The sequence below is a fragment of the Amblyomma maculatum genome, chromosome 3, assembly GCF_055883805.1.
Source record: "Amblyomma maculatum isolate TAMU_Amacu chromosome 3, ASM5588380v1, whole genome shotgun sequence".
NCBI classification, from domain to species: domain Eukaryota; kingdom Metazoa; phylum Arthropoda; class Arachnida; order Ixodida; family Ixodidae; genus Amblyomma; species Amblyomma maculatum.
The window spans coordinates 216849294-216871465 of NC_139346.1; the positions used below are offsets into that span (position 1 = coordinate 216849294).

At 45.2% G+C, this 22172-nt stretch overlaps 1 protein-coding gene across 5 annotated transcripts in view; it reads left to right on the top strand.

The window, feature by feature from the left end:
• Pax (paxillin) overlaps window positions 1–21136 on the top strand; it is an 84402-nt gene extending 63266 nt beyond the window's left edge. For 4 of the 5 annotated variants that reach the window (XR_014706212.1, XR_014706211.1, XR_014706213.1 and 1 more), the window contains exons 5-10: window positions 596–713; window positions 5718–5966; window positions 11603–11776; window positions 14404–14634; window positions 16863–19349; window positions 19410–21136. Coding sequence is in view for 1 of the 5 variants with exons in the window: in XM_084599616.1 (XP_084455742.1) it covers window positions 596–713; window positions 5718–5966; window positions 11603–11776; window positions 14404–14634; window positions 16863–17129 (1039 nt within the window). In the remaining 4 variants the exon portion in view is untranslated. Of the gene's footprint in view, window positions 1–595; window positions 714–5717; window positions 5967–11602; window positions 11777–14403; window positions 14635–16862 lie in introns of all 5 variants that reach the window. The other variant, XM_084599616.1, reaches the window with a different exon arrangement.
• Window positions 21137–22172: the final 1036 nt, after the last annotated feature.

The following is a 22172-nucleotide window of genomic DNA, read 5'->3' on the forward strand; positions in this document are numbered from 1 at the left end:
AAGTCACGTACAGTGATATTTTATTTCTGAGAAGAAAAATGAGCCACATTCTGCTCGTGGAGCCTAACAATTAAATCTAGCGACGGGAATGGGGGTGGTGATGTTTACATATAAGCGAGATTAGCCTTTTTGTTGAGCAACTGCTGTGCCTGATCACCAGATGGAATGAATATATCTCTATCACTGTACCATAAGGCCAGTGTTTTCTAAAAGCAATTGCTGTTACCGCTGCTCGCCACTCAGTGTGCCCTCAAGGCACAGGATGTGAGAGACCATAACATTGTCAACAGAATGGTCAGGTTGCACTATGGTGGCTCACGCTCGTCACTTAAGTATACACGAAAGGAAAGTGATTCACCTAAAGCACCACATTTGACTCCGAGAGGTGTGGATGCAGAATGGAGTACCATCATTATGGTCATTGTTTGTTATCTTTGCCACATAGAACAGGCATATTCTTCTTTGAAAAAAGCTATGCACGCATCAAATCTTGCTGGTGAAGTCATCGATCATTCTTAAGAGCTTTTACTCAGAGGATGTGGAGGTAGTGAATGTTTATGAATGAAATCTGTTCTGCTTATCATGCCTTATGCAGCCCAAAGGCACCACAAAGCCCCAAGTCAAGCACACGCAACTACGGCACGCCAACTCCTACTGCTTCATCTGCAACAAAGGAGCTGGATGACTTGATGGCATCACTTTCAGACTTCAATGTAAGTGGTTCACAAATATGTCTATGCACCTGCATTCGTTAATGGGGCCAAGCATACGGTATATGCTTAAGTAGGCAAACTGCATGCAATTCAATTTGAATGCTTTTTATTTTAAGCAAGAAAATTTTATACCAACATTGACTGCTGTACAAACTGGGAAATGACTCAAGTGTTCCATTCGAAAAGCTTTTGACTTGCATTCTTTTATTTGCATTACAAGAAATGGCAGTTGCTTTGGCTTGCCACTACAGTCATCATATGAGCTCTGCAGTGAAAGTCTTAAGTGCGAAGTTTTTGGTTCCTGCGGCTAAATTTAAGCCAAAAAGAATGGCAGTACAGTTTGACATTCAATGCAACAGGTCTGTGAAAGCAGAGAGCAGAAGTACTTTACTTTAAGGTATTCCTCCTCTAGTATTTACTCTCATTGATTTCTTTGATGCTGTTACTGCTCTAATGAATGCGTTTACTCTAAGCCGAGGCTCCACACACGAAACAGAATTCTTCTGAAGTGCGACGGTAGGGGAATGGCGGAGATAGGACTGGTAGGTGGATCAAGAGTGGCAGCGGATGGGCAGCCTTCTTCCTTAGAGAAGTGCGGTAAGGTAAAGTGGCTGATTCTTCTAGAGCGGTAGCCATCTTTCCCAGTGTGTTTCTGAATTTGATTTCAATGTCACTTTTATTCCACTGCATTGTGGCCTCTAGTGGGTAGAAACATTGTGGAATATGGAGATAGGTAGTTTGGTGTTCGGTAGTAGGTGAAGCCTCTCAGGGGTAGATTTCAGTGTTGTGACCTGCCGCAGGGGTTCAGTGGTTACGGCATTCAACTACTGTGCCCGAGGACGTGGGATCAAATCTCAGCCACAGTAGCCACTTTTCGAAGAAGGTGAAAAGCAAGACGGTCGTGTGCTGTGTGATGTCAGTGCACGTTAAAAAATGCCAGGTGGTCGAAATTTCCGGAGCCCTCCACTACGGTGTCTCTCATATCTAGAGTCACTTTAGAAACGTTAAATCCCATAAACCCAACGAAAACAAGTTCATTGATTGAGTGATGAATAGCACCTCTCTTAACTAACAGACTTTTAACTAGCAGCTTGCTGAGTGGGAACTTGAGATGTGTTTGAATATTGAACTACGAGAAAATGATTAATGCTAGAAACATAACGGCAGCAGTGTCACATTAATGACACCAGGGTTGTTTGTTTAGGTCCATTTTCCACGAAGCGACTGCTGCAAACATTTTGTGTTTACGCGTAACACTGTGTACTAAATAGACTTCCTTTATTTGTATTTCTGCTCTGTGTAGCAAGTGTTGAAGCTGGGTTAGCATTGGACTAATTAATTTCTCATCCCAGTTGTTAGCAGGAAAGCGAAGACTTCTTTCTGTGGCTAGGCAGTTTCAGCAGCGGCTTCTGCTTAAGGCTAGCATGCATTGAAAATGAAGAATAAAACACGTGAACTTTCAGGATTTCATCATTATTGGTTCCCCTATTGCAGAAATGTAAAAGAAACTGCAGGATCGGCACATATTTTAAATTTACCTAATTTTGATGATACCTGAATGCCTACAGTAAAACTGGCTACAAATGTTCAGGCACGTTCACTAGGTTAGGATGAGAATTCAAAACTGCTCTGTTCCCTGCCAATGCAACATAATGACCATGAAAGTTTTAGGCAGTTTTACCATTGGGCTTGGCTTCTGCATGAATTTATATTGCAGTAGGCCTTTTGGATCTTGGGCAACTTCGCTGCAACCTCACTTTGATAAATATGTTCAAAATGACCAGTTCTGTGAGTATACATTAGCAACCCTCGTAGTTCTGTTCACAGAAGTGGAAAGCATTCGTAAACATTTGTTATGTTCTGTATCACAAGTGACACTTACCTGCAGTCTTCTGTTCTGTTATTTACTGAAACTTGTGTCGGAGAAGATGCATAAATATTGACCAAGTGGTAACTCTTGTTTTCTGTGACAAGTGCAGATCTTTGCTGAAATATGCAGAATGCCAGGTGAAATCTCTTGGCCAGTGACATTGTGTACTAACCTCACTGCATAGATTATTATTGCAATGCCATTCTGTCTCTCTTCAAGTATAAGTGACCTCCCAGAAAGCGAAAGAAAAAAGAACAGGCACCGAGGGAAAGGGGGATGCCTTTTTTTCACCCTTTAGAAAGCAGCGAGTCAGGTTTCTTTCACACTGTTCGGACCCCAAACAAGCGCGGCTTTTCTTCCTGCCACTGATGCCCTGCCCGGCCGGTCACGGTGAGGGTAGCAGCATGGAGCAGAGGCCACTGCTTCTCTTGGCAGGTTGCCCTGCTGGTGGTTTGACTTTTTTTTTTTATTGCTCCTCCCCCGTGCCTTATCTTTTTCTCTTGGTCTTCTTTCTTTATGTTGTTTTTCCTCCTTTAAGATGGTGTTTATTAGAGTGAGAAAGCATGTGCTTAACTCCCTGGGAGAGCAGGGTGTCCCACATTAGTGGTGGTCTGCTCTTGTCCCTGAGGTGCAAAGATAGCTCTCTTTATTTTTTGTTTATTTCCTTCTTTTCCTTAGTTTGTGCGAGTCACGGATATGAGCAACTACATACTTGCTGCATTGATGATGTCATCTTCTGACATCACCTGTTTTTGAGTCCCCTTTCCACTCGTTCAGACCCCACCTCTCTCTTCTTCGAACTTTCCTAGTGCTCTCCACCTTTCCCCTTCTCTTTTGGCTCCATCATCCAAATGTGGGTGCTGCTCCTCCAGCTTTCTATTTTTTCCCCTTTAGTCTTTGGCAGGCCAGCCTCGTATGTGGGAGGGTGGTGGGAAGGCACTCCCAGCAACGCATCTGCTGGCATCATAACCGCTCCACTTGTGTCGTGGGAGCTCTGGTGGCTCCTGACTTCGGGTGCATGTGTGTGCGTGCGTGCTGCATATTATAAGGTGCGTGCTGTTTGGCCGGACGTGGGTTTTATCCATCCGAGGAAGAGGGGACGTGCTCCTTTTTCTCCGTCAGCAGGTGTGTTGCCCATTGCTTCTCCCTGGATACGTGCACCTTATATAGGACATTGGATGTTGGAGGATTAAGTGGACCAATTGCGAAGGGTTGTGGTGTGTTGCTGGTCTATGAGAGATAGGAAGTTAGGCCTTGTGAAGTTTTCTCATACCTCAAGTGCCAGTCTGTGGTGGCAGGACTGTCCCTTTTACGGAGGCTCTTGCTTGAAACTTCAGTGGTGTGTTCGAATGAGAATGCTATGGCATGTATATGTAGATGTCATTTCTCTGAGTAAGTAAAAAATATGATTGCATTTCTCAGCTACACTGCAGAATATTAACAATCTTAGATATCCTAGTAAACACCTTTCAAGACTCAACTTGAAATTTAAAAAATCATGATAGTGCACAGACACAAATTGCTCAGAGCCAATTTTTTTTTGGACAGTGCACTGCTGACATGTGATAGAAAAGGCTACACAGTACTTTGTCAGTGCTTTCGGGGCCATATAACGAATAACAGTTTTATTCACATATCTAATGATATGGCAGTAGTTCTAGGTGCTGTTATTTTACTATGAGCAAAGCTGTTGCAGCTGTAAAAATTGAACTGGCATGCGTACAGCTGTCAGGATGCAAATGTGCTTATGGATTCTTTGTAGATAAGCTCACTATAGGCTGTTGGTGCTACTGTGTAGTCATTACCTTAACATTGGTTACTGTTGTCAACATCTATTAGTATCAATACTTTTGGAAGTTACTCTTTTGGGGCTCTGTTTAGTGACATAGAAACTGCTAGTGCATATTAAAGGTGAGCAAAGTTGTAGTGCTATCTGCTTAATTGGGCACTGATTTGTGATCCTGTGATCTTGAGGCAATGGTTGCAAAACTCCTTGCATTAACCAAGCTGCATACTAGATGTATTGCAGAATGCGTGGATAACATTCATTCTTCATCTGGCAAAGTTTGTTGATAAATTCTTGGCCGTCAGCTTTCTCTTAGGTGATTCCTGATATCAATGTCCGAGTTGCTGAATGCATCTTCTTCTGCTACTGAGCTATTTATGTGGTACAGGGGCACACAATGCAAGTTGAAATATCATGTAGCATCAACGAAGGGCCACATTAACGGTTTCTGAGATATAGTATAACGTATAGTAATAAGCTTGCAGCCTAAGCATTCTTGAGTTCTCGTTGCACTGCTGAGCTTGATCCTAATCTTATAGTCATGATGAGCTTGCAAGAGCTTGATCCTAATCTTATAGTCATGATGAGCTTGCAAGGCTTCCTACAAGGTAGGAAGCATGAGTTTCAGCTGCCCTGTATGCTGTCCTGGCAGAGGGGAACTAGCATATATTGGGTGCAACTGTCAGTACTAACGATCTACACAAATGGATAGCTGTGTCATGCAGAGAAGCCCTGTTGTTTGGCTAACAGCCGCATATATATCTTGATGCTGTGCCTACATGCATTCAGGGGTCTGTCTCATAAGTTTACAAAATTTCTTTGCGTATTTGTTTGTTCACTCATTTTCATTTGGCTGATTCACACCCAAGTTGCACAAAGGGATTTACATTTGACATGACGTCCCTACAAGGAAACTAAACAGCTGTTGCCTATTAGAACACTTTGCCAACAGGACCATTGCTAGCATTTACTGAATAGGGCAGAAAAAGTATCAAGATAAGCATGTCCCATCAGTCTCCAGCTGATTATGGCAGCAGCTCTGGCAGCTAGCCAGGCTTGCATTTTAGTTGTGGGATTTTGGGATGAAAGTTGTTCTTAAGAATCAACCTAATGAGTGTGAATGTCACTTATGCCATATATTTATAATGCATGGGACCAAGTAATCATGCAAAGCAATTTTTAACTGCTGTTTGAGGAAAGGACCACATTTGTTCTTACTTATTTGCTAAGAGCTGTTCCTAAATTTGGCAATTCATTGAATGACAGAGTTGGCTGTGCCCAATCACTTGTGCAGACTATGAAAGCTGTGACAATGCTTTGTTTTTCATATGTTGTTTTGTTGATGCAGCTGAACGGCCCGCAGGCTCAGTCCCCTATTCAGCCTCAGCACCGACAGCAGCTGCAGAGCTCACCCACTCCTGTGAGTGACCCAGCATACGCCAAGCCTCACAGACTGAACAACCGGGCCAACCAGGCGCCCGCCGGAAACAAGCTGGATTCCATGTTGGGAACCTTGCAGTCGGACCTCACCAAACAGGGGGTCACCACAACTGCCAAGGGCCACTGCGCCGCATGTTCCAAGCCCATCGTTGGGCAGGTATGAATGCCAGTGAAGCTGTTTTTCTCTTTCAAAGCCAGCATAGTCACAGTAATAAATTTTCCCTGGGACAATGGATTCAGTTTGCCCCCAAGACAGCTTTACAAGCCATCCTGAGGAAACAGTGCTTTCATAGTGCTTCATTTCAGAGGTTGGCCTGTTGCGTCCTGTTGTGGCAAGTATTGTGACAGGGGTACAAATGACGCTTATTGATTATGGGGGTTATTCTCGAGGATAATGCGCCATGGGAGTGGCTAGATGCTGCAGTCGCCTTATAGCCGCGGCGTGCCAGCCTTAAATAGCTGTGACCCCCAACTCGTGGTGCGAGAAGTCGCCACTGCGGCAGGTTCGGGCCAGAGCAGACAAGCACGAGTTGCGCACTCGAACAAGCTTTAAGCTGCCCGTGTAATTATACAGGGCAAATGAACAGCCCTCAAATACGACCGCCGTAGTGAGCAAACATCCCGCTCACGTAGGGGATGGAATAAAAACCCACCAAAAGGAGAAGCACACGCAAGGAAATAAGTGAAGTGTTCTGCTCACCTGGCGTGGCTTCGCGTTCATGGCCCGTTGCGGTAGGTAGGTACGGTGACCAGGCGACTCGCTGACAGCGGCAGTCTCCCCAGCGGAAAATGAAACCACGCCCTTGCACGCTCATCCGCCGAAGAGCCTCCAAGAGAGTTGCTACCGACGCACCCCTCGTCTCGGACCGGGGAGAGAAGGCCTCCGGGTTACGCCGGGAGGAAAGAGGGAAACCCGCAGTTGCATCGCTGTGGGAGACAAGGAGGCAGTGGAAGTGGCCAGTGTACCCTCTCCTCCATCAGCCTCCCTAACAGCGCGCGTATTCTTTCATGATAATTAACCGCGGCCATTTTTTCCCCAAGCAATTGTGGACTGGAATGCCCTTCCCCACGAAGCCGCCGCCCTCTCATGCCAATCTTGATTTCTTGAAGCCGTAAAAATTCATTTTCAAACATAATGACCTGTACTTGTATTCTTTCATGTCTTTAATCCCGCCCCTTATGTAATGCCTCCAGAGTGAGGTCTTTAAGGAAATAAAGTGAAGTGAAGTGAAGGCAGAGGATTTGTGTGAATCCTCACATCCCCCCCCCTCCTTAAAACCGCCGTATGGCTTAAAGCAGCCGCATTTACTGAGGGCTATACTGAGTGGGGCTGCTAAACACCGTTTAACTTTTAAGCGCGTTTAAGAAAAGTGCCAATATATAAAAAGTTGCAGGCAGCCCACAGCCATGAGTGCTGGATGGGGAGGCAGGGCCGACAACCACCGGACGTGACCTTGGAGCCAGGGGTGGAAATGTTGAGGACTGCAGCTACCGCAGGTCCCGCTTCTTCACTGTCAGCCGGCCACGGGTGGAAGTGCCTATAGCAGCAGGCGTGCCACCGCATTCATGGTTGGTCGGCCAGGGCAGCTTGCCGGGGGATGCGTTTACCTCCGTCGTTGACGCAGCCGAGAGCGTGCGCTGCGGGGTGCCAAGCTGCTCCCGATGGTGAAACAGCGGCTGCGGGTCTCAAGTGGCTCAAAATTGGCCCCTTTGCTCCAGCCTTCACTCTGGTAGACTCATGGGCCCGTTCCACAAACTCCAGCTCGCTCGCTGCGTGGCCGACCAGAAACAGTTTTTGTTTTCTCATTCTTGCTTGACGGTGACTGCAGGCTCTGGGTCCAGGAATGTGGCCACTCTTCGAATGGCTTGCCTCTCCATGCCTTAACGGTCGCTCTGGCATTCGCCGGCTCCCCTCTCGGCTGGCTGGCTGCAAGGCTGCGTTTTCCCTAGTTACTTTTTTTTTTTTTCAAACTTACTCCCACTCAGTCTTTTCCAAAGAGGAAGCGCATGCTTTTTCTGGAAGCAAAATGCACTTAATGTCGACTGTGTTCCGTCCATTCAGTACGAGAAATTACTCCCTGTGCATTGGTCAGAGTTAAGTCTGCCGTGGGCGCAAGTTGTGGAATGCCGAGCCTGGCCTCTCGCTGCAGCTGCCTGCTGGTGGGTGAGAGCACCCTCCTCGGGCCACGCTGTGGGGCTCGAATTGCGATGCACTTTGTGTAAAGCCAAACGCAGCCACCTTCGCTTGCAACTCTGTCACGCAGTCAGCGTGTGCCCGATGCAGCAACCGTGACGTTGTTGTGAACTTATAGAGTAAGTTCTACCCATTTGACAACTTGATCATGCACATCACTAGGCAGCGAAATGACACAACTTGATGCAAGTCTTAGGGCCGCTCGTGTGCTCAGCGATGCACACTTCGTGCGATATAGCTCATATCAGTGTGGTGTGACCAACCTCGAAGTACTCATGTGTGTCCGCATGGGGAAAAAAAGGTTGCGCAAGGTGTCATTGGAGTTTAGCAGGCAGGGATCCAACGTGCTCACTGCAATACAAGCTGTGTTCGAACTCCCGCACAGGCAGCAATACCAGCGTGCCCTTATGTGTGTCGCTGCAGCATCGCTTGGCTTCCAGAGCCCATCAAACACTTGTCGACAAAAAAGAAAAAGGATCTTACCGCTGTTCCTAAAGCTCCCTTCAGCTGACTAGGCTCCCCACTGCACTGATGCAATTTATATGGTCGCCACTTGCACCCAGAGTTGGGTAGTCGGCCCCGAGGCAGCATGCTGCGAACTGTCGCAACAAACTGGCTAACGGGCACGACAGAATGGATAGTAATGTTACTTCTCATGCCATCATTGTGTGTGCGCAAAAGTGCATACGCTACAACGCTGTCCATCCTCCCGTAGAGCATGGGAAGTCAAAACACTACGAGAGAATGCCCATCATCCCACTGTCCGCGTGTCACCCTGCTGTAGAGCAGTGTAGTCATGTGACCTCCGGCTCTCGCAGAAAATTACAACATTACAGTGGCTAGCGTCAGCTCCTGAGTTCTCACAGTAATAACAGTTAAGGTGATTTTACTTCGTTGCCATTTTGCAATCACCACTGCAGTATTAGGAGAGACTGAAACTGAGTCCTGCTCTCTGCCATGGCTAGTCTGTGTCGGTAGCCACACACAGACACTCGATTTCGACGTCGACCAAAAGGAGAAGCACACGCAAGGAGGTGAAAGAAGTGCTCTGCTCACCTTGCTTGGCTTTGCGCTCGGGGCCCGTTGCGGTAGGTGCGTACGGTGACCGGGCAACTCAGTGACAGCGGCGGTCTCCCCAGAGAAAAATGGAACCGCGCCCGTGCGCAATCAACCGCCGAAGAGCCCCCGAGAGAGTTGCGACCGGTGCACTCCTCATCTCGGATCGGGGAGAGAAGGCATTCTGGTTATGCCAGGAGGAAAGAGGGAAACCCGCGGCAGCGTCGTTGTGGGAGACAAGGAGGCAGAGGGGGTGGCCAGTGTGCCCTCTGCTCCACCAACCTCCTTAATGCGCATGTAATCTCGCATGATAATTAAGCGCGGCCGTTATAATGGGTGCAGGGGATTCGTGTGGATTGCCAGAAGTTTTGCACTTAAAAATGATGAGCACATCAGTGGTAGTAAATAAGCCACTTGGCATGGTTATCTTTGCTAATTTACCTTTTTCAACCTAGCTCTGCAGGTTTTGTTGTCTCTAAAGCCGACTATTTCCTTTCTTGGGGCTCCAGTCTCTCAGTCAAGCTAGACTTAACATTCCCTTTTAGCGTACCTTTAGATCAAATGGTGCTTTTAGGTGTTGAGGTCAGAAGTCGAGAATGCGCAAGGTATTAGTCAGGGTGAACCACACCAGACCTGTCTGATCATTGCAGTTTCATTGAAGTGATCAGTTCAGGTCAACTGGCGAACTCAAGGACGTGGGGTCAAATCCCAACTGCGACGGCTGCTTTTCGATAGAAACAAAAAACAAGGCATTCGTGTACTGTGCAATATCAGTGCACATCCAGGTGGCTGAAATTTCCGAAGCCCTCCACTGCGGCATTTGTCACAGCCCGAGTCGCTTTGGGACATTAAACCCTATAAACTAGGGATGTGCAAATATTGAAATTTTTGCATAAAAATCAAATATGAATATTGGAAAAAAATGGCTTCAATTATCAAATATCTAATAAGTGAAAAACGAATAGAAAATTAAAAAATAACAAACACTGTTCATTTTATTTATTTATTTCAGAATTCACCTGGTAGTTGCAAATAAAGACCTACTACTGCACAGAATTGTATACCCTAGTGACATATCCTGTATAAATTTTGTACAAGATATCATATACCAGTTTTTGTACATGAAGAACTTGCGTGAAACTGAGTGGGGCTGTTATATCACTGCTTAGTACAGTGAACTGTCACTAATGCTGTCTTCAAGGGTGTAGAAAAAATGTCCAAAATAACTGTAAGCTCGGATTATTGAAAGGCTTGAAGAAACTACCTAAAACTGTTTGCATCACAGTAATTTTATTTGATGAACACCTGTACCATGGATGTCTGCATTTGAAATGAAACCAAAATAAGAGGGACCTTTTTTTCCGGTTATGTCAAGTGCTTTATTTTGCGCATACTTTCGGGAAGAAGTTCCCTCTTCACAAAATGTCCCCATTGCAATTTGAGGATACTTCACTGCACAGCCCACGCGGTCAAGCATAGAGGTGAAGCGTGCAGTTCGGGGAAACTGTGGTGAATTTTCGGTGTATTCGGTAGTTTTCACATATTGAGAAATTCGGAATCAGTTTTTCAATTATGAATACGAGTAGAAACAGAGTCGATTTGTATTCGAAATTTCTAATATTCGCACACCCCTACTGTAGACCGAACTAAACCGTCAAATCAGTCTTTGGACAGGGTCGCGCATAGGGAAGGAGGTACAGAAGGCAAGTACAGGTGCACCATAAGAAACGGAGCATGCAAGCAGTGACAGAAATTCTTTCCAGCATGCTTTATCACTAGAAGCTTATGCAGACAGTGAGGGTCTGCCAGACCCATCTTGCAGTTCTGATGCTCGCCTTACCATGGACACTGGCGGAGCTATGCTTCTTCCACCTGTTTTTCGTCAGTGGTGCGTTTTAATGCTTCATACAAAAAACCTCATGAGTGTAGTAGGTTTAAAAGAAAGAAGGGATGTTTGGTCCTAGCTGAGGCCATGGAATTTAGTAAGATTGCGAATTACTTCCAGTAATCTCCAGTAATCTCCATCCACTACTATGAGCAAGAGCCACCAGTGCATTTTATTTCATTTACTGCCATGTTTCTTTTGAGGCAAGTTTGATGAGTGTGGAAAACTGCTTAGCATGAACCATGTGCAGTCTTTGTCAAGTATATATGGCTCGAGGGCTTTGCTTCTAAACCCTGTGGCGAGGCTGCTGAATACCCTCCTGGGATACCTAAGTGTGAACCTAACCTAAGAGATTGCGAATGCTGGAGGTGCGGCTACGAGCCCTGTTACAGGGCTTAGAAGCAAAATTCTTGGGGCATATATGCCCTTCAGCAGCTGAAGGTCTGTAAACCGAAGGGGAGAGGAGAGCACTAATCTAGCACCTTGCAAAATTTAGTGCTTGTGAGACGTTCTTAAACTGTGTCTTTGGCCGAATTTGCAAAACATTGAGCACGCAAAAATTAGTGATTCACAGCATCTAGTTGAAGTTTTTGCTGTACTTAGTTGCTATGAATTGGCAGATGCAGACTACAGATTTCATATGCAATTCTTTTTGAAGGTTGTCACTGCTCTGGGGCGTACATGGCACCCCGAGCACTTCACATGCGCCCACTGCAACCAGGAGCTGGGCACCAAGAACTTCTTTGAGCGGGACAATGAGCCGTACTGCGAGACAGATTACCACAACATCTTCTCTCCCCGATGCGCCTACTGCAATGGCCCCATCCTGGATGTAAGTGCTCGCTTGATTCAGCAGTGCGTAACAAGAGCTTCATGGGCTTCAGAGCAACAGAAGCAGTCCAGAATGCCAGTTATGTTTCGTTCTATTTTGAACTAGCTGTGCAACGCTTTGCAGTCGCAAGCACAGCATGGCATAGGCTATCCACTGCAAACCATCTGATACTATGATACTTGCAACCTGGAGAAGTGGATGGCTGTTCTACCTACTGAGGCATGGCATTCCCATGGGGCTCAGTTCTCCTTCAAAAGAAAATGTAAAAGATGCTCTTCATACCCACTTGTTGTACAGAGCCGTAAGTCAGAAGTAATGCCAGAGTATACTTGAATACTTTTCTACTCACGACACTCCGCCGTAACTTTATGGGGGAGCTTCGGGCTCTGCCAGCGGTGGGCACGGTGCGGCGCTGTGTACGTTCTCAGACGCCCATAGGATCCAATGCTTTGACTAACTCGAAATAACGAAATCAATTCCGTGATCTGTCCCTATTTAACGAACCTTTTTTCGAAAAATGAGGGTGGAAAGGGGCTATTTTTGGTCTTTTGTAAAGAGCACCACCAAAAGTTATTGATTGCGAGCCCATGGTAACAGCGCAAAGCACCTTCGTCCCGCTTTTTATTTATTTATTTATTTATTTATTTATTTATTTATTTATTTATTTATTTATTTATTTATTTATTTATTTTTTCAAACTGCGCGGCGCGAAACAACGGGTTGTAGTGTTCAGTTGAATTCACCAGATGGTGACAGCGATAAAAAAATATCTCGTGTCTCATTCCAAGGGGCGATGTTGCTGTTCGGTGCTTTTTTTTGCGGCGTGCTTTTTGTGGTTTGTTCGCCATTATGCTTCTGATATATTTCCCCGTGCCTTTGAGTGCATCCTTCCCTCAAGCTCAGCTTGTTAGGCCTACAGTGCTATATGTAGCACTTCAGATCTATGAGAAATTAGTGCGGTCATTGCTCGCAAAGCGCGCACAGGCAAAGATCACCAACTTGATTGCTGGAAAATAAATTTGTAGACCTCTCAGACTCTTCTTGATGAGTAACAATTTTTGTTTCTTGTGCGCTAACAGGGCCGATTTTTGCTTACCGCATTTCATTTCGGGAGCATTAAGGCTTCGCAAGTATGATGCTGCGGTAGCTTTTTGGGTGCCGCCGCACCTTATAATCGAATATACCAAATTATAGGATCGAGAAATGCCTCATTCAGTTTAACAAAATAATTCACGGCTCCCCTCAACTTCGTTAAATCGAGTTTCAACTGTAATGAAAGAACAAATGAAGCCTACAGGCAGCATGAGACCGCGGAAGAAAAATGAAGATATGCAAAAAAAAAAAAAAAGAGATAGAGAGAAACTACAGAAAACCCATTTCAAGTAAACCTTGGCCGTGGTTATTTACTAGTTCCCGAATTAGAAGCACACACTGAGTGAAATTGACCGCTGGTCCAATAAACATGAGGTATATAACAGCCCTCCACTGGACCTAGCTTACTTCGCACTGAAGCTGCAACGGTTGGTGCTAAGCCAAGACCACCTCCGATCTAAGGAGGTCTAATTCAGATACCGATGCGCTATAAACACTATGATGCCACAATTAAAAGTAGGACAGGACTTCTGCGTCTTACTCAGTAGCTCAGTATTTCTGCTTTTGTTGTATAGTTGCTTTATGCTGTTTGTTTTGTTGTAATGCCCCTCCTGCTAGGTCCAGAGCATTGGCTTGCAGTATAGTTAAAGATTTGACATACGCAGTCGTGAGCTGTAATTACTGCAGCCGTGTGGTGCACCTATATCTGGCAGCGTCGTTGAAGGACACTGGATCAGCCACAGATTTTAAGACATGGTGCTTCAAGAACGCGGAAGAAACATATTTCTATGACGGCAGTGTATCGCATGGTACAACTGCCATGCTCATGTTGCCATCGAAATTTTCGCTCCAAGGCCTGATTTGATGCTGAATTGCCCTTGGTTATCTTTTTCCTGAACTTCTTTCAAAGTAAGATAATTCGGAAGATACTATCAACATTTGCGGGTTTGTTTAGATACAATTTTCTGCTCTGACATGTGCCATAGCGTGCCAGTGGTTGCGCCGCTCTGATGCTCTCAGACAGGCAAGAGCGACCCTAGCAGTAGCAGCTGCTCCTGTCCCTGTTTCAAACTTCTGGCAAAGTATCAAAAGTATTGAAGGACTCTGGTGATACTCCTCACATGTTCTTAGTAGGCAATGCTTTCGGTGCAGTACGTGCCAGTAGACTTTGGCAGCACTTATCGTATTGTAAACACGCACTGTCTCGTGGCCGTGTGGAAGGAAAAGGTACTTCAGGATGTTCCACAACGTCATGCCTTTTAGTTGCACTGACTTCAGGCCAGCAAAAGCAGCTATTTTCAGTTTCCTGAATATGTAAACAAGCTATTGACATGAGGGAGAGGTGTGGAAGTGTTAATTTTTCTTATTTTAGAGAGGACTCTGGAATGATTCAAATGTGCAGATGCAATACTGGCTTTTATGATTGGTGCGAAATGTCAGGCCAGCGCTTAGTGACAGAATGCAAGTATGTAGGTTTTCCTTGTTATTCTCTGGAACCCATTGTACGCCCCCAGCAATGTCCTCCTCCCTTGCAGAAATGTGTGACCGCCCTGGACAAGACATGGCACCCGGAGCACTTCTTCTGTGCCCACTGTGGCACCCAGTTTGGCGAGGGAGGCTTCCATGAAAAAGATGGCAAGCCCTACTGCCGTGATGACTACTTTGAGCTCTTCGCCCCCAAGTGCGGTGGCTGCAACCGACCCATCGCAGAGAACTACATCTCGGCCCTGAACGGCCAGTGGCACCCAGAGTGCTTTGTCTGCCGCGTAAGCAGAGCACTTTACTCGCAATATTAAAATGCAAAATGCTTGGAAGGAAGCTCCTGCAGGTTTCAAGGGGCATATAAAGGACATGTTATTTTAGACAATGTGGTGAATGTACTGTCAGGGAAAATGTTTCAACCAAACCACTTGGTTTTGAAAAATGTAACTGTTGAATGAGGTACAGTGCAGTCCACTTATAACGATATTGAGAAAACTGGAAAATCCGATCGTTATAACCTGTTATCATTATATCTGGACCGGCGAGAAAACAAAAGGAAAAACAAAAAAATAAAGTCCTCACCCACGTATTTTCCCATGCATGTAGGCTTGCCTACTTGCCAGCGATGAGTAAATCGATGAGCTAATCATCGTAAAGAGCACTAAACACTTTACAGGATACATCAATAGCCATAAATTAACTTAAGCATACTCTAAAAAGTCTGAAATTTGCGCTCGCTTGAGCAGCAGCTGAAGCTCTACAATCGCTGGGAGCATCGCTTCCAGTAGCGAGTACGCTGGCAGCAGTACTTTTTGTGTGCGCAAAACTGATTAGCGACTTGGTGAACTGCAGGACATCCCCAGCCTTGATGATCGTTAAAATTGTAGAGTGCGAATGCCCGTATTTTTTTACGAGGCTTCCAATCTTGAAACCCTGCCAGAGACCTTGATGAATCTGCTGTTTCATGTTGAGAGCTATCGCTCCGTAAATGCGGTCGGCGCCATTTTACACGGACGCACAAAACAATCGGCGATGACGATATGGCCGCACCTTTTGCGCGGCAACAGGCAGCGACTGCGATGATAGCGCTCATTTCCTAACCGCATGCAATCACGCTAGCAGATTTCTCCACGACAGTTCGTTCTCGCCGCATATGTCAAGTTTCCACATCATTCGCTCCTTAGTAGTCTATTTCTTTATTAAACATTCAGACAAATTTTCGTGGTAAACATCTACTGGGCGGCGATAAAGCTGTCGTATCCGATGTACCGCCAATAATCGATTATTATTTCTGGTTTATTTTGACACTGGGCCAGTGCGGAAATTGATAAATCCCAATAATTTGATCGTTATAAGCGATATACAGTCGAGCCCACTTATAACAATACTCAAGTGCCAAGAAAATGTCATTGTTATAACCAATAATTGTTATAACCGGGTTTGCCAAAAAATGCAGTCAACATAAGGTTCAAAAATTTTAATCAAGCAGAAAAAACGTCCACTACTTAACAAAAAAACCATAGTCTGTGAGCTTCGCTTGCTTCACAGAAAGCTTATTAACATTGGTCTCGAGAGCATCTAATTGTTCGACGTGCTCAAGTGGAAGGCCCCTTGAAAAAACAAGTCCCGGAGGGAATAAATCATATGCAGGCCCTCCTGTGAGGACACTACTTGGAGAGGCTGATCTGCAGTGTCGTCGTCGTCATCGCTGTCGTTGGCCGCCGCTCGCACATTTTCCACAATTGCCTCGTCAGTGAGGATTTCGGACGTTTCCACATCATCATCTGCATGCAGAAACTCATCCAGTCCCGGATCTGCCATTGTACGACGAGAAAGAAAAACGCCACAGGCGTTGCACACACACCACATGCACCTCACACGTATAAGCACTACGACGCCCGCCCGTACACAGCCACCGCTATCGCCACACAGAGAGTCGGTCGGGACGGCGGCGGGGACGCGACCATGTGACGGAGCGCAGGGGGGGGTAAGGGTAGAGAAACTGAGTGCTCTCCTCTCTTCGTATCGCGGGCGCAGCCCACTCGTCTCGAGAGGTGGAAGGGTGACATGCGGAGCGAAATGCGCTCGCATTGCGCGATTGCGGACGCTCGCGTTTTCGTCGGAATCACGCGTATTTTATTTTGAAGCTGGGTCACAGTAGCCGGTTTTAATCGTTAGTGCGGCAACCCATCACTGTAGTAAATGAATTTTTTTACTATTGGATACATAGTAAATTTGACGGTGACATGGCTGCTCATTGTTATAGCCGATGTATTGTAATAACCGGTATCGTTATAAGTGGGCTCGACTGTATTGTTATATCTGGTATCATTATAAGTGGACTGCACTGTATAAAGGCATCTGTTGACACTTTCACTTCCTTAGAAATGTCATTACCAGTCCTCGATGTAAGGTAGAACAACTCCGTGTGCATTTCTATGGGCTTGCATAGGCACGACTGTTCTCCTCTTCTGTATTGCTGTATTTATGCTCTGTTCTAAATTCCATGCAGGATTGCCGGCAGCCATTCAATGGTGGCAGCTTCTATGACCATGAGGGCCAGCCCTTCTGCGAGACGCACTACCATGCCAAGCGGGGCTCCCTCTGTGCAGGCTGCCACAAGCCCATCACGGGCCGCTGCATCACAGCCATGTTCCGCAAATATCATCCGGAACACTTTGTCTGTGCCTTCTGCCTGGGCCAGCTGAACAAAGGCACCTTCAAGGAGCAGAATGACAAACCCTATTGCCACGCCTGCTTCGAAAAGCTGTTTGGTTGAATCTGTAGCATCTCCACTTTTGTGCTAATGCGCACATCTAGGGTGCTGCTGCCGCCACTGTTGCCAGGGTACGGACCAGAACTGATTGCATGCTTCCGACCTCAAGCAGCTGCTTCTTGAGACCTATGAATGAAATGCTTATAATTTGATAAAAACCAGCATCAATTAATGCCAGAGCTGCAGTTTATTGTTTATATATTATAGAAAGAATGGGTGCGTACTATTTCCTGAAGAAAACGTTCAAGGCTGGAGTTAAGAGCAATGTGTTGCAACTGGTACAAACAAACACCCTAAGATGTCTTAGTACGCTAGAAGCAAAACCCAGAGCAGTTTTATCTTCTTGGACTTGGCCAAGCCTGAACATAAAAAAAGTTTCTCACCAGTTTTATTTATGGTGAGTCAGAATACTTCAGCTTGAATTCAGGATGACTTTGAAAAGTTTTTTCTTCTAAGTTCTTCTAAGTGTGCCCGGACCTTTCACAGAATGTCTGCCTGCAGCAACTTAAAAGCTTAAGGTGGATTAAGGTGAACTGGCAAATCTCCTCACAGCCTGTGTGTTTTGCTGTGAGCTTTGTAAGCCAAAAGCAAGGAAAATCTTTTGACTCAATTGCTCCCGCTAAAGATGTTGACCATGGCCAGCCAGATTTATAGATGCCAATATTCTGAGCACATTTGATGACAATCCTGGGCAAGCTTTTATTATCTGCTGGAACCTGTTCTTATTGAAATGTCCTATGATTACTGCACAGTTTTTTGTTGCACATATAGAGTACTTTAACATTGAGTTGTATGCGATATAGAAAGTTTTGCTTACAGTGTACGAAGGTGGCTTCAGTTGCAGTAAGCAGTCATATGGGCTGTGTAACTTCTTTCCTACAAATATCATATTTACTAGCGTGGCGTGTTTCATCACTGCTGCAGTTCAAGTTGTCCAGTACCTCTAATGAATCTTTGTTTGCAACCTGCTTTGCCCTAGATGTGCACATGGCTGCTTTGGAACAAATGAGTAAAACCAATGGAACTGTGGTCGTTTTCAAGGACTGCTTACCCATAACAGCTAGCATTGACTGGCAATGCTAGGTAGGCAGTGCGAAAGTGACGTGTCGGTTTTTTAACTTTCCTCTTGTTCACTAACTCGGACTCTGTCAGTGTTAATACACCTGTTTGGCAGTTTCCACCTTTTCTGTCTAGTAGCCTAGCTCCTCTTTACTCATTGGGAGCCCATTTTTCGCTGTTGTCTGCTCACAACATTGAATTATCACACAAGCAAACCAAGCTTTACGAATTTTAAATCATCACAGCCTTCCAAACAGGGTGTAGGAAGGAACATGTCATTTGTTGGCATCTCCTTGTGACTTTTCCCATCTGTTGCAAAGCAGCTGTAATGCAGAAGATTCAGCTTTTATTGTAGTTTTCTTTTATCGCAGACATTGTTAAATTGTGCCACATGTTAGTTTGGTAGCCTTCAGAGTTTCTTCAATATACCGCATTGTGGATGAGTTTATTTCTCTTGAGAGAACTTGCCTTTTATGAGGGGAAGGGGGGGGAGGGGGGGTCATTTTTATTCAATGTTGAAGCGCTTGTAATTTTCAGTGTATACGCATGCACTGCATTACGTATCCTCTTATTCTTGGCTGTAAGCTTTTGTCACTATGAGCTTTTCTTTTCTAATTGTCATTTCATAGGTTTCCTTTAATTCCACATTGTACACAAGCCTTCCAGCAATGAGCGTTTTAACTCCTGTAATTTATACTGCATTTTCCCTTTGCTCTGCCATCAGCGGAGTGAGTGAAAGAAACAGCTAGCTGTAAACTGAGCAGCCTCATTGTTTAGTGAGACCAGAGGGATGGGCAAGTGATTTGCTGTGAGAGATGACAGGCGTTGTTTTATAGAAAATTTCATATGAATTTAAAACCTGGCACTAATTATGGACTGGCCGTGCCAAAGTTATGAGAAAGGTCGCGACTCCGGATAAGTACAACTTCTCAAAACCTATTGAATTTGTGTAGCAAATCTGGTTGTCACTGGCCTTGTAGGAAGTAGTTCACTGAAAACCATGGCCAGGAAAAAAGAAAAAGAAGTCAGATTAAGAGATGCTAAATGGGCAGTGCAAAGCACTGTTAGCACTTACGGCATCATGAATAGTGACAGTGTAGTTTTGCGCATTTTGTACTTTACTGACATGAAAAATGCTCCTTCTTTGTACTTTGGCAAGTGTAGGTAGTATTGTAACATGCTGTGCCAACGAAATGCTCCTTCTTTGTACTTTGGCAAGTGTAGGTAGTATTGTAACATGCTGTGCCAACGAACTGTACACCTCCATTGAGATACTACTGCTCATGTTTGTCTCAACGAAAACACATAGCTTAGTTTTTTTTTTACTTCAGTGTTGTCGGGGGCTCATATACCAACTGGTGAAACAGCATGGTGCATTTTTATTGTTGGTTTTTGGCTGGTACCTGACTCTTCCCTCTTTTTTGTTTTAGAACCGATCATTTAATTTCCTCTTGTCGATCCTCACCTCACTAAGGTTGTGGTCTGTGTTGGGTGTGAAGTAGCCAAGTTTCTGGTTTCCACTTCACCATGAACGTGAAGTGCACATTTCTTTCGCGTGGTAATCTCTTTTGGCAGCCACATATGTACAGAGGATATTTTACGAGTTTTGGCAACTGCATTATTTTCTCTCGCACCTGAGGTGGTGAAGTGATATGTTAGTGTGGGTTTCCCATTTTGATTTTTTTACAAATGAGTTGTAATCTACTGTGGGACAATTTTAGAACTTCAGTGGGTTACGTTGTTTCACATAATTGTAGCACTATTGATTAACTTTTTTAGATGAATCGATATGCCTATTTGTGCGCTTTCCTTCATTACACAAAGTCGTTCATAGATGTAGGAATTGCTAAGTCATGTTGATGTTGTGTAGCCTGCGTGTGCGTCTCGCAGTGAGGGCTCGGCAGTTTGCTAAGAACATTGTGTGCAATTTTTATTGCCGCCAATAGCACCCTATGCATTGTTTTGCTAGGAGCCGCTGCCACTTTTTAAACTGTGGCTGTAATATCGAAGCATAACAAAGAATTTCTTTGTTTGTTAATGCTGTTGCATCCCTTTTATTCTTCACAGCAAATTTGTGTGCTTGTAGCTTTTTCTTGGGCTTAAAGTTTTGAATTTTTTCTGTGGTGTTTTTGAAAGGGAGCCCTCAGATGCACACAGTGGTGTCTACATTAATATGGGCACAGCATAATCCTGCACATTCTGGGCGACACTTCCATCCAGCGCTCATGACTAAAAAAAGGGGGGGGGGGGAGGGGGGAGGCTCTAAATGGCAGAAATTTAATTTTACAGCCTCTCGTTTCCCAGGTCAAGAGCAGGGGTGGCACTGTTCAGGTGTGTGGCACTTGTCCTCAGTTAAATAAGCAAGTTAAGTGTATGTAAGTGGGTAACTGGTGTCGTTTAGGTCGTGGCACTTGTTGGGCATCTAAACAAATGAGTTACACTTTGAGGGCAGCTAGTTCACTGTTGCCATTTTGGTGAATGGCACTTGTCGAGGGGCTTAACAAGGGGCTGCTGGCTCACTGGTGCTATTTAGGTGCATGGCTTTGTTGTTGGGCAGCAAAGAAGGAAGTGCCATATGTTGCTAAAGTGCCATAGATGTATCTGTCATAGCTATGGATGCCAAGCGAGAAGAGAAATGGGCTCACCAATGTAGAGTACTATTAGTGAGCCATTAGGCCACTAGTGCTTATCATGCAACTGCATTTGTGTTTGCCACCCACTTCTTCCACTAATACAATGCAGTATGTGTTCACTGGGGCCACATTCTGAACTAAGAAAAGGTAATATGTGAAGCGTAGGCATCATTCTGTAAAGGGGCACAGACGCGATTGAAGACCATCCTGCAGAGAAGGTTACAGTAGACTCATAGTAACTCATACTTTTGGACAATGCAAACAAATTTTCAAATTTTTGTTGGCCATGTGTACATTTTAAATGCATGTTAAAGATACTCTTTTTGTACTGCAGTTTCTCTTATTCCAACACCCCTGGTGCACAAAAAAGCGGTGGTTGAGGTCTGATACATCAGATTCCCAGGGCTGCGTGAGCCAAGAAAATTTCACTCCTGCAACAGGTAAACTTGAAAGTGGTTTGAAGGGAGGCCACGTGGAGGTCTAGTTGGCACTGCAAGTGATCACGGGCGTCACATCACCGCATAGTTGTGTTTTCTGAACTCCACTCCCAGCCCGCAGCTATTGGGTACGCATCAATAAGCCAAGCCCAACTGTGCACCATTTCGGACATTGATTGGCATGTTGCTGGTCGTTATTTTCTAGACGGTGTCATGCCGTTCCAGAGCAGACGTGCATTCCTCCCTCTTTCATCTACGTGCTCCTGTCCATCAAAAGTGTGTGCTCATCACGAGCTGCTCATTGTGTGGCGAAGCCTCCTTGGATGTAGCCGCTTGTGAAGACGCTCCACAGCTACCGTGTTGGTCCTGTGGAGGCCTTACAGTTTTGGAAGCAATTATGCTTTGATATTCCCAACACTGGGCATGCAGTGAAGCATTACAGAAGTGGAAAAAATCATGGCCGGAAAGTTTCCACTCGGAAGCCGCCTGTTGCATATTTTTCAAATTCGACATGCTACATTGCAAAACAGTTTTGAACATTTAATTTTTTTGTTGCCATTTGATGATTTCACCTTCAAATCATTTGGACTTCTTTTTCTATTTCCTGAGGTTCCAGTTAAGGTGCAGTCCCACCATGGTGGCTCAGTGGTTAGGGCACTCTGGTGCTAAATCCAAGAACATGGGATCAAATCCCGGCCACAGCAGCCGCTTTTCGATGGAGGCAAAGCATTGTATCATGGGTACTGCCATTTTGTATAGGTGGCACCATCTAGCGGCTGCTAAGTTGAGAACAACTGCCATGCTGGTATGCATGATCGCATCAGCAAAACAGAAGACAAGTAGTGCACATCACCATTTCGGAGCTTTCGCATTCAAATTTTTGCATTCTGAAAGTACCTTTTCAGCCATTCGGTTAC